Here is a 13,151-nt window from a genome sequence, read left to right as displayed (position 1 = left end):
AAATGCTTAACCGTAAAACTAGATAAGTCAGCCATTGCTAGAAAGAGCTTGCAAAAAATAGGTATACTTCAAGTTCATACATATAAGTATACTTAAGTAAAGTTCAAGCTTATTTTTTAAGAATACTAGTTCAAGCTTATTTTTTAAGAATACTAGTAAGTATGCTTTTATCAGTACTTGTAGTGTACTTCTATAATGTTTGTGCCAATTTAATACTACTTGGGGCTAAACTGGTCTGCTTTTTAGAAGGTATACTTTTTTAAGTGTAATGACAGTTGTAATCTTTAAAGTGCCTGTGAACTAGAAGTTGCAATCGTTTTTAACTTCCGTATTCTGATCCATTTCTGAGTGAAAAGGAATTTCAAAGGAGAAAATGAGTGGGCGTGGCTTGCGAATTGAAATTTGGATTCACAGTTTCAGATTTTAACTGAAGATTATGAGGGTATATGTATTTTTAAAGAAAATCACCCAAATTGACATGCTATTTACTTTAAACGCTGCAATTTTTGATGAAAACAATAAGAATTGTAATATTTTATTTCACTGGGACATTAAGTACCTAACTAACTTACTACCTATATAACGTCTAGGACATTAAGGTTATGAAAGTACACCTTGAAGTATACACATTCTCAGTAAACTACTAGTGAAAGTAGTGGAAAAATATCACACTCAGAGTAAAAACAACTACAAATCAAGTATAATTAGAAAACAAATCAAAAATTTTGATTGAAATATAAGTACCTAGTATATTATAGTTTAAATATATTTGTTTATAATGTGTTTATTTCTAATGGTGTCTGCATACCAAAAACAAAGCAACTCGTTCCTCGCTCTACATTACCCACAGGGTTAATTGTTTTTCACGTCACATATTAAAAACATTGTGTGGCAGGGATTGTCCATACATGTCAATAAGCTCTTTGTTCGAATATCTGGCTTGGGTTGAAGTTTTTGCAAAGTTGCACGGAAAACGTAATTTGGGCAAGCAGCCAAGCCGGGATCCCAGCACCACATGGGAGTCGCCTGGCCCGAACTCTAGGCACTCGTTGGATGCAGAGAGTGCGTGCAGATCCCCTACCAGAAGAGCTACTAGCAAAGCCGCCTTCATCATGAGATGAGGTAGGGCGGCTTCTCCTTCGGGCTCAAAAGAGGCCTTAGAAAAGGCCCACCAGGACGACGTTAGAGGGTAAGGAGCGTGGTCGACGAGGAATCACTCCTCGCGCCGCTCAGGTACCTGATGAACAGGTCATGCTGTCCGGACATATCCGCCACAAGTGTGTGATGTGCAGCGATGGCAGTGACATAAACCTTGAGCATGGAGGTAGAAAGGTTGCTCTCTAACCTTCCTGAAGGGAGGATAGCCCGACACCAATCACACAACTCTGTTGGTCTTCCAATGGGAAGAACACCAGGACATGAAGAGGCGCCACTTGTAGGCATACAGCCGCCCAGTGGCTCTTGCCCGAGTGACCGTGCTCGCAAGTGCGGGCGGCAGGTCATTCAGGATCTCCTTGTCCTGTCCAGGAGCTACCGAAATGCCTGTTCTGCGTCGTAGAATTCAGTAGTCAGCGAGAGATAACGTGCTCAGCATAAGCTTCGCTGGTTCCAAAGAACAAAACGGTGAATGAATGGACGTGCCATCTTCCCTTTTCTACCTGTATGTATGGGGCGGGGACTGGCGTGCTGTCCCGTTTGACAAGTTCATTGGCCTTTTCAAAGTACAAGCCCTCAAGTCAAACCCCATTGTGTTATTCTCTACACTACGTCGAGAGACTGGCAGTAAGGGAACTTGATTGTTGAAGCTTGTTGACCAATGCAGTTTGATTGGACTGGGGGCCAGAACATTTGCTGCTGACCAGTAATTTTCATATTGTTGGCAAGAACAGTTCATACCTTTTGAATCTTTGTGCTCTTGGAGCTGAATAGGCTGTTTTTGTTTTTGTCCTCATTTGCTTTTTGTTTTTGCGTTTCTGCGTCAGTGATAGAAAAGTGCTCAGGGGCCTCTTCATCCAGCTGGAAGCTCAGGTTATGAAGTATACAGACACAGTTTTCCACTGACTGCACACCAAATCACAAATAAAAAGAACAAAAGGACAATAAATAACATTTACATACAGTCTACTACATATTTGTCAATATTTTGTTCACTAGAACATTAACTTTGGAATAAACTTTATTAATATTTTTGTTGGTCATGGCAAAGTAGATTTCCCTTTCACTAGATTTCCTTTACTTTATGTTTTAGTAGCAAATAGAGAAAAAACAAATACAAATTTAAAGGAACATATTCATTTTGTCTGTTCATAAAAATGATATTATAATTACCTTGTCGTTTGGATCCAATTCCATCTTAGCCTTAATGTATTTAATGAGAGAGTCGATCAGGCCTGGGCAGTTCCTCATCAATATCCTGTCCGTCTCACTGGAACAGCTGAGGTTTCTGTAAGATTGGAAAAATAGATTAGCATTAATACACACTACAACCCATGAAGTTGCTTTTTTTTTTTGCATAAAACAATCCGTTTTCAAAATCAAAACCGCCAAAAGAATCTGCCTGTTCTGTTTGATCAAGTTAAGATGAAAGGAATTGGCAAGAGTGAATCCAGGTTCAGTAGCTTTACTTATACTATTGCCTAAATTGTTAGCACATTACCATAACCACAATGCCTTAACTTGCAACCCAGAACATTCCTTTAGATCTTCAATAATGTGTCAACATACAATATCCCATTTCCTGCTAAATCCCTCCAGCAAAACAGTCCTTCAAAGACCAACCACACTTTCCTTGTTGCAAGAACAGCCTGTCAAGAGTTTTTGCACCTCTTTTCATTTTTGCACAATGTGGTACATCAGATTATTTGAGGTAAATCACAGGAATGTTGTTAAATAGCAGCTAGAGAACAGAAGAAACTCTTTCTCCCATATTGTATAACAACCTCCTTTAATATCTTTACTACCCTATCCAATAAAAGAAATAAAGAGAATTTTAACTTTGAGAAACTAAACAAACATCTAGTACAAACTCAAGCTGCAATGACTTTAAGAATAAACACTAATTGTATGAGCATATGCATAATAAAGTTACACAATAATCTTAAAATAATGATTCAAGAGAGGTGGCGATATAGGGGAAAAAGTTACGAATTGCAGCTTTATTACTATTTCAATCGATAGTCATTAAATTACTTTTGTACTCTGTATTGTTCCATTCCTCGCCCACCTGTGTGCCACAGAAACCATGTTTTGAGTACTTTTGGATTTGGAGTACATTCTAACCTTATACAGGCGGTGGTGTTAGTGAAGACCTCAGGTTCGGTGGATATGTAAAATTTGCTGTCAGAATCCTGGGTGTATGGGACCAGAATGCATTCTGTAAGCTGGAGCAGTCCAATTTTGTTAAGCTCTGCCTTCAGATCATCGGCTGAGGACAGATTCCACAAAAGACCTGTGGCACAAACATGGACCAAGATTTCACACTGTGTACCTCATATTCTTTTATGTTGTGTATGCTGAATTTTCAACAGAAATATTTTTTCTGTGAAAACTGAAGTCAATATCAATTTAAATTAAATAGGGCACGCCAAACTTAAGGGCAATTTATGGTTCTGGGACAGACAATGCCTTTTGTTGAAGATTGAATTGTTAAGTATAGAACATATATCTGAATGAATTGTCTAAATAAATGATGAGTCAAAGGCGGCACTATCGCATAGAATATCGTGTCCCACATTGTAATGATTTTCTTTATTTTTGAGCAACCATTTAATTAGGGTTTAGATAAACTGCTTTTCTCTTTTTGCTTGATAAGCAGTTTTGTCTTTTTTGTAGTAAAAATTTCAAACAATTCTTAAATTAAGATACATTTACTTGACAAGGAAAGTGACCAAGAAAATGTAGACTTGTTTTATGAAAATTGATAAGATAATTAAGTTAATTAAATTTTTAAGCTTAAAACAAGCAAAACAATTTAATTTGACATTTTATTGTATTTTTGTAATCCCATTGGCAAATTGTTCACTTGTTTTAAACACATTTTTATTTTTAAACATAATTTTTTTAAGTCTTATATATTGCTTTAAAAAACAAATAATCAATTTTAATATCTTAGGACATTTTTCTTGTCAAGTAGCTTGATTTAAGAATTTTTGATATTTGTAATAGAAAGTCAGAAATTCATGTTTTGCTGTGTGAAATTAAACTAAAGGCTAAAGATAAAAAATATGTTTTGAGTTAATGAGGGTGTGTACACCAGGACAATAATCAATCGCATATATTGAAAACATTTTCAATTGCGCATATTGTCGGTTTGCACACTCTCATTGGCACCCTTTGTTATGTCATGAGGTGTTAAACGTCTGTGAAAAACGGGCAAGACTATCATCCCGGTGTGCACTAGCCTTCAGACAATGATGTAGAACATTACTGCTTGATATGCTTACAATAATATATTTGGAGAGAATTAAATAATTCTTACCAGTGAGCTCCCTCTGAGTTTCTGTTACGTTTTTGCTTTGGAGCAAATCAATAATGACTTTTATTCCTCCATAACTCAGCACCTGGATCTTGTTTTCAGCGTCCTTAAAGACGACATTACGCAGTGCAGCGGCCACTGTCTGTTGCATCTGTAAATTGTCGCTTTTCAGCAGCCGAATAAGTGAATGAATCCCTCCCAACTGACGGACCTTCCGATAAGACCAAACACAACAAACTATTGAGCAAACACTCACTTTTAGTCAGAGTATATGATTGTTATGTTGTATTATGATTTCTCTTTGCATCTGGTCCTTTCATCAGTGTGTTTAGTCTAATGAAAGAACAAGACCTTACTCTAAATAAAGCAAATGTGAAGGAATACACAAAGACAGCTGGTAACAATTAGGCATGAAACAAACAAAAGCACTAAACTAAATAACATTAATTTAACAAATTATCCAAACATAATGACCCACCATTATATGACAAGTAAAGATAGCGGGTTTAGAGTATAGCATCCATGACAGACAGATAGATGAGAGAGAGCGAGAGAGACACAGACAGACAGACAGACAGAGAGAGAGCGAGAGAGACACAGACAGACAGACAGACAGACAGACAGACAGACAGACAGACAGACAGACAGACGAGACAGAGAGAGAGCTAGAGACAGAGACAGACAGATAGACATGTTAACAAGAAATGTTAATGTCTGACCTCTTGCCTGGCTTTAGCTTGACTGAATGTTTGGTGCTGTATGAATGATGCTCCACGCAGCTGAATGTACTCTTCTGAGTGTGTGAGACACTCCACTGCTTTCTCCAGTGTCATATCTGCCATTGCCCGTGTGACACCATCAATACTGATCAAAGAACAAAACACTATTAGAGTTAGCGCGTTCTTAACACTACTGTTATGACTTAAGACATTTGCAACCCATGCCACGGATGTCACATACAAACATCTACACTCGGAAATGACAAGAAGTGACAGATGCAAAATGTAAACCCAGTTTGCCACCACAAGTTGCCACAATAGCTTTTAAACTGACCTAAGAGGTTCAAAATAATACATTTTAAGATAAGAAAAAAACTTTCATAGGCATTTCGGATCTCTTACCTAGATGAATCTGATTTGCTTCTGACCATCTTCACCACCGGTGATTGGCTGACAATTTGCACAGTTGCAGCACGTGATAGGTTCTTGCTCTGGCTTACTACGGTGATTTGGCCATTCATGATGGGCCCATTGGGCTCAGTCAGGCCATTGGATATGGACTGTCTGAAGCGGTGAGTCTGTCTTCTCATTGTATTGTTGGTTTCCTGGAGCAAGAAAAGCAACATTGAAACACAAATGAGCGCAAGTGTATTTTGTCTATGCTGTGGATTTCGATCATACAGGTCTGTTGTGCTCATCAGGCAAAAATCTGGTAAAACGTGATGATACATTTTATCTATACATTTGGATGAATCAAATATTCTGTTAATGACTTTAGTGCCTCAACTTAAACTTATTTCACACGCTGAGAAATGGGAGATAACTCGTCCCACTTTATTCCATTAATGGATGAGGCAAAATAAATGTGAAGATGAACGAAACGCGCCCGTTACAGCATTACGTTCACGTCTGATGATGGTGCATCAAAGTTTTGTTCGTGTGCACAGCAATGAGCATCACAACCAATCATACACAGCGCATGAACGTAATGACCAATCAGAAGTTTAGATGAGTCGCCGGCGTAGGAGAGTTTTGTTGCGACTCGCCCGCAGAGAGCAGATACGATCAGTCTGACTCATTTACTATAACAGGAGTTTCATACAGTCCCATCCGTCCTTCATAACATCAGATTAAAGCTGAAGTTGCAAGAGACGATGTGAAGATTTATTAATGCAAAAACTGCAACATAATTACCCATAAACAGGGTGTCTGCCTAACTGATAACTAATTGAATGTATAATCATAATAACAATACCAAAATCAACAATAATGTTTTTTTTTATCTTGCAGTGCCTGTTTTCTTTATTTATGACGATATTCTTCTCTGACTCAAAGACATCAGCATCAGCCTTAAAGGGACAGTTCACCAAATCCGTCATTTACTTGCCCACAGATTGTTTCAGACCTGTATAGAATTATTTTGTCTAAACTCAAAGTAAGATGTTGGAAAAATGTCAGTAACCAAACAGATCTCATCCCCCATTTACTGCCATAGTAGGGAAAATAAATACTATGAGAGCCATTTATCAGATTTACCAATTGGTAGGCTATAAAGTTAGTTTGTGCTAGTCAATTATAACAAAAGTAAAATTGAACTGTTCAAAAAACCTTGAGGGATTTGGGTGGGGCTGCTGAAACTTAGAATGGCTCCTCTCCTAACAGATGTGATCTCACTCCGAACTTTGATAAAACTTGAGATCAGTGCATTTATTTGATACCAAACACTAAAACAAAACAGAAGCCAACTAAAGCAAATAACAAACTAAAACATGTATCAACAAAACGGTTCAATTTTATGGACAGTTTTGATTATCTTTGTGCAATAAACATGTTTTGGATGCAACTTTGGGTCCACTGTAAGAAAGCATTTATCTATCCTCTTCACACTGTTCAAATGGCAGAGCACGTTTAGCTGGTGCCAAAGCAACAGTGAAAGGACATATAATACTTTGGGTTAAGTGTCTGGATTAAAGGCAAAGCTGCTGGAACAGAGGAAGCTCTAAGAGGTCTTCCGTTACAAACATTAAGTTAGGGTTAACTGACACGATCTGCAGGAAAGGACTTGTAAAGTCAGCAGATTGTAGCTTGAAGGCAAAAACGTTGCTCCTTGAGCAAATCTTCTTTTAACAGGGATCCACCAAGACAGAATATAACAAACATTCTCCATACACATGAGTGTTTATTCACGAACATGCTCAATCTATTCATCTTTATTGCTATGTTTTCCATGTGTAGTAAATCGCCGTTTATGACATAATAATTTCCCTCAAAACTATATATGTGTTGTCCTTAACTGAACACATCTCTGTGTTATTTCTGGGCCGACACATTTTGTTTAACTTTTAACACAACTTGTTATCCCTTTTATTTATTTCACACAAAATCAACACAAAATGTTTTTTTTAAATGGAACACATTGTATCGAAAAGCATCACACAACCAGTGTGGTGATGTTAAAGTAGCAGTATAGGTTCCTTTTGGATGATCTATTGATACAATATACAAACCGCTGTCTTCATAGGTGTATAAAGACCTTATGTATTGAACCGTTATGTTTTTATTACCTTAGAATAAACAATTTCTATTTACATACAGAGCGGGCCTACACACGTTGAATTCGCCGCCACGTTTTGTACAGTAGCCCTAAACGGACAAAACTCTTCAAAGCGCGTTTGTCCTCCCTTTACCCTACGGTACGTAGTCCGGTTGTCCCTGACTTTAAAAAGGCCGGAAAAAGTCACCTAACTCACTCTTTACTGCTATCTTGCTGTCGGATCAGACGCCTTTGACACAGCGTTGTTATCTACTGTTATCATAGCTTAGACCATGCAAATAATAATGCAAATGAATAAAATAAGCGATATACAGGCAGCACACTGGTTCCAGATAAACAAATGTCGGTCAAAACTTCTCCGTTACATTGCTATTATTACAACAACAACATATGTTGATATATATCCTGGTTCTAGCAAACAGAAAAAGCGATGTCTATGAGTATCTCCGCTAAAAGCCTTAGTACCGCGGGTAATAACGCGTGTCTGCTGGAAAGTCTTTATAATATTAACACAAGTGCTGACTTTTATCCTTCTTATCATACTTAAAATCCACAGACCCTTTATTTTTTGTAATAAATAAGACATCGCTCTTTCTACAGTCTTTCTAATGCCCGCATGATATCTTCCCTGTGTCAACATAAGACACGCTTGTCTCATCTTGTACTGAGAGATTGGTTGCCATTCTCAAACTCACCGCTAGTGGCCTCGATAAATCCCATTCTAGACCTTTATCACATGCTTCTTAAAAGTGTAGACTGGTCATCAGGGGCGGTTCTGGACCATTTGTAGGTGGGCTTTAGCTCCCCTGTCTACTACTATCAGCTCTCAAACTATCATTGATTTATTCGTGGTGGGCCGCCACAATATCCACACTGGCCACTACAAAAAGATCTGTCATGATTTCCTTTTACATTTTTATTTGACTATTTAAAAAATTAATTGTAGAGTTGCACGCAGCTTATTGACACTTAAGCGCCTTTGTCGTGTTGCCAGCAGCACCTTGACGCTCACATGACAGCGAATGAATTAAACGGTGACATGTTTTAAATATGTTTTCCTCCGTAAGTCTGTTCCCACGTGAATGGCAAAAGTTCCAGATGTTACTGACATTCCTTGTATTTGTATTTGACATGTTACTGGAATACTTTTGCAGGTTGCCATAAATTATTGTAAATAATTGTTGTAATTGTAAATAAATGTGTGGCTGATTCACACAATTGCTGTAAATGATACACTAAGGATTTTTGTTGTTTGTTCCTCCCTGTTAATTGGAAAGAGCACAACCGAACTGCAGAAGCTGTGCCTTAAAGGGATAGTTCACCCAACAAGTGAAAATCCTTACATCATTTACTGCCACGTCAAACCTGTATGACTTTCTTTTGGAGAACACAACAGAAGATATTCTGAAGAATTTCGATAACCAAACCCATTGACTTTCATTGAATGGATGGAGACAAAAACATTTCTTCCAAATATCTTCTTTCTTCTGTGTTTCACGGTAGAAAGAGTCAAATATAGGTTGTGAACGGCATGAATAAATAATGACAGAATTTCAAACCTTGGGTAACTATCCCAAAATTACCTTGACATAACATGACAAGGCATGCTAAAGTTTTGTCCTTACAATGACAACAGTGATTTTATAAACCTTTTTTTAATTATAAAATTGATTTCGAATTTTGATCATTTATAAGAAAATGTCATGCTCCTCAATACCCAGGGAATGCACATTCTAACAAACATAACTTACAACTGTACTGCAAGTAATGTCAGATAAAAGTGTCAAATATGTAAATGACCCTATTTTACTCATTTATTGTTGTGTTTGTGTGTGTGAGTGTTGTTCAGATTCATATTTATAAACAAATAAAACGCTAATATCAAAAAAAATTAAAATTATAAACGTAACAGTGTTAAATCTATTAAATTCATTAAATTATCTTCAACACGACAACATTAACCTATGAATTTCACAGTTGTAATGCTGAGCCTCCATTTCTGTAGGAGTCCACTGCATTACAAGTCTAAAGGTTCATCTTGGAAAAGAAAAATACCATTGAAGTGTTGGCTGAGATGACCATAAATTACTGACCCGGCTTAAGTAGTTGATCAGATCATCTTAAAAAAGATCAAACATAAAAGCCTACTTATAAGTTAAGAGAAAAAATTACTGTACACCCTTTAAATGATTACTTACGACCCAACACCTTTCTTATCTGGGAAATAACATGTCTGATCGAGGTGAAACCACAAAGCGTAATAGATTATGACATAATGGAATATATGAAGTTATATTGTCATATTCTTTTATTTAATAGCATGAATTCAAATACGTCCTGTGCACGTGTGTCATTAAACTCCAAATAGTCAAAGATTATAAATGGTTGTTATAACACGGCTCTGTGGAATACTTGATTCTGATAGTGTGAATGTTATTCCCACAATCCAGGTACTGCGAGTCATCTTGACATTACAAATAATTTACTTAAATAAATGAAATCTAAATATGCCCAATTAATAACATATAAGAGATTATACAGTATTACAAGTGATTAAACTAAACTGCATGTTCATCTTGTTTGACCTAATAAGTAGAAAAATGTAAATCCAGCTGGTTGTTATTACTAAAAAATAAACCCTGACCAGATGACAACAACATCAAGCGGCTAGATGTACGTTATCCCTGTATCATCATATCTGAATCACTCAACAAAACACACAGTGAGTGCAGTGTGTACCCTTATGCTCTGCCATCTGCTTGTGTTGGTGGAGCTCCTGCTGTAGAGAGAGAAGTTCTGTTTTGTTGGAGAAAACTGGAATTTAGGCTCACTATATTCTGTCGATGTTGCCGGACCTGCAATACATGCACACGAATTGGATAACAATTGCATATATGCATTTTGTTATTTAAAGTCTTTCACGCACACTGCAAACAGTTTCATCAGTTAATACTTGAAATTGACAAAAGTCTTATGGATCAGGCAACATGGCAATTGCATAACAAATTATACAGTTTACTTTAGATCGACATAAAATAAAACTGTAATATCTTAAATATCATATGGACTTACTATGGCCAACGAACTATGATTTGCAGGAAATATTTTGTGCAAACTTTACATTAGTGTTTGTTATATTGTGCTAAAAATACGCATGGCTGTATTTTCAAGAATGATTCATTTGCAGATTTAAATACATTTTCAGAAATTCTTTCCCAAAATCCAATTCACCCCATATTGACATATTGATTAGTTAAACCTAATTTTTTATACAATCAAATTCATTGTCAAACTGTCTAAAAGCCAAATAACTATTCTTTATCTTTGAGGCACCCTTAATAAATAAGTAATAATTTAAAAATAAATATGTAAATAAAAATGTGGTAACCATGTCATTAGTTAAGAATAAATGAATGTAATGACATGTCAACCAATAGTGTGCAACTATATTTTCTAACTATATAATATAGGGCAACGCAAGGGCACATTCATCATGACCTTAAATAAACTTAAAATTCACTTTCTTTATGTTTAAATATACATTTAAATATACACAAATATACAACCTAAATTCTTGACGTTTCAAATAAAGAACAGTTGCGATCAAACCCCATAAAAAAGTTTGAAATGTCATTAAACTTTGATTTGCATATTCTAAAGAAAATCTGCTAAACATTATACAGTATTGGCTAATGCCTATTAATATTACTACCGATTCACTAAAACGCAATCTGGATCTATTTTAATAGACAAACTTTATACAAATTATACATTTCTACGCAAAACAGTGTATTAGTTCACACCGCTGGATGGATACTATCATTCTGGTTTTTAATCCCATCGTGAGATGTGCATTTGGGAAGACACACCCCATGATATTAAATCCGTGATATTAAAGGAAAAGTTAATCTCAAAATCAAAATGACATTCAACATGTTTTAAGTCCTCCCGGTGTCTTCAGAGCACAGGTAAAGATATTTAAGGTGACATCCGAGAGATTTCCAGGCCTCCTCATCGACATCATGGTTATAGTTGTTGTCAAGGTCAAGATAAGTACTAAAGAAAACATTGAATGGGTCCATCCGCTCATAGTAGCTCGAATGAACTTTACTGAAGCGACGAGAAAACTTTGTGAGAAAAACAATCCAAAATAACAACTTTATCGTCTTGCAGCAGGGGCAAGCTCTCTAGTCAGTCTACAGTGCGCTTTCAGGAAAGCACTTCGGCGCATGCACATTCTGTTTGAGAATATATCGATTAAAGTGGTTTGTTTTCACACATACATTATTCTCGCTGCTTCAAAAAAAATCTGACCAATTTAACACTTTCTTTAGTACTTTTCTGGACCTTGACAACAACTATAACCACGATGTCTATGAGGCCTGGAAATCTCTGATGTCACCTAAAATATCTTTACTTGGGTTCTGAACACGCCGGGAGGTCTTAAAACATGCGGGTGAGTAAAAAAAAAACACACAATTTAGATTTCGAGATGAACGTTTCCTTTAATTGCAAATAAATGCTCTGCCTCACAGACTTGCTTTAACTTGCTGATGGGAAACATGCCATCAGATGCCAGATACACAAACAATTCATCTCACCTTTTCACAACGTCTATTATAGGTCTCAGGTGTCCGGACAGTAACTCAAAATAAAAAGTGCAGGAAAGGTTTTCATAATAGAGCCCTTTTTATAGTTCGTTATTGTATAGCATCCACTGCACATGAAAATAAGCCTTTTTGTACCTTTCTAATGTAGATACTTGTGATTTTTTATTTTACGGTTCCTTATTCTCTATTGTTTGTGCTCTAATGCATTTTCTGTAAATCTGTTCTGCAAGAATGTAAAAGAGCAAAGAAATGAATTTAAACAGTTATTTTACGTCTGTTTTGGCATTCATTTTTGCATTATAAATATGTATACACTGCAGTTCATGCATACAACCATTATTCTTACTTGTTGGAGACGAAACGGGGTCATTCTTGACCTTCTTCGACTTGCTTCTCTTGATGCTGTTCACCTGCTGCATCATGCGCTGTTGTCCGGTGCATTGTTTCTTATCGGACGGCAGGACCAGGGACGTGTCCTCCGTCGGGCTCATGTGCCGGGACGAGAGAACCGACTCATCCATCGCTGATCGTTGCTGTCGAGCGTCCACCGTCACACGCGCTCTGGCTCTGTTCAGTTAAGCGGATCTTTTTCGCAATTCTTTGGAAAACCACACCTGGGAAACGCCCACTGGAGATAAACCAATCACGGGTCCTCATTCAATAACAAACAAGTCAGTTACCTGCGTTTCATAGAAACCTCGTGAAAAAGTTTAAGGTGCAGAAGCAAAATGAAAGTTAGTGAAAGCGCAGCAAATGTGCTACACAGACAGTTAGAGCCTACAGAGGTCTACACT

General features: G+C 36.9%; 1 protein-coding gene across 2 annotated transcripts in view; it reads right to left on the bottom strand.

Annotated features, from left to right (window-relative positions):
* pkp1a (plakophilin 1a) overlaps positions 1-13,151 on the bottom strand; it is a 20,492-nt gene extending 7,341 nt beyond the window's left edge. Inside the window, exons 1-8 of one of the 2 annotated variants that reach the window (XR_013787876.1) lie at positions 12,704-13,136; positions 10,487-10,602; positions 5,596-5,798; positions 5,194-5,338; positions 4,478-4,685; positions 3,280-3,448; positions 2,329-2,443; positions 1,897-2,061 (exon numbers count right to left, since the gene is read on the bottom strand). Coding sequence is in view for 1 of the 2 variants with exons in the window: in XM_079478797.1 (XP_079334923.1) it covers positions 1,897-2,061; positions 2,329-2,443; positions 3,280-3,448; positions 4,478-4,685; positions 5,194-5,338; positions 5,596-5,798; positions 10,487-10,602; positions 12,704-12,878 (1,296 nt within the window). In the remaining variant the exon portion in view is untranslated. Of the gene's footprint in view, positions 1-1,896; positions 2,062-2,328; positions 2,444-3,279; positions 3,449-4,477; positions 4,686-5,193; positions 5,339-5,595; positions 5,799-10,486; positions 10,603-12,703 lie in introns of both variants that reach the window. The other variant, XM_079478797.1, reaches the window with a different exon arrangement.

The sequence above is a fragment of the Barbatula barbatula genome, assembly GCF_947034865.1.
Source record: "Barbatula barbatula genome assembly, chromosome: 17".
NCBI classification, from domain to species: Eukaryota; Metazoa; Chordata; class Actinopteri; order Cypriniformes; family Nemacheilidae; genus Barbatula; species Barbatula barbatula.
This window is presented reverse-complemented; position numbering and strand designations above follow the sequence as displayed.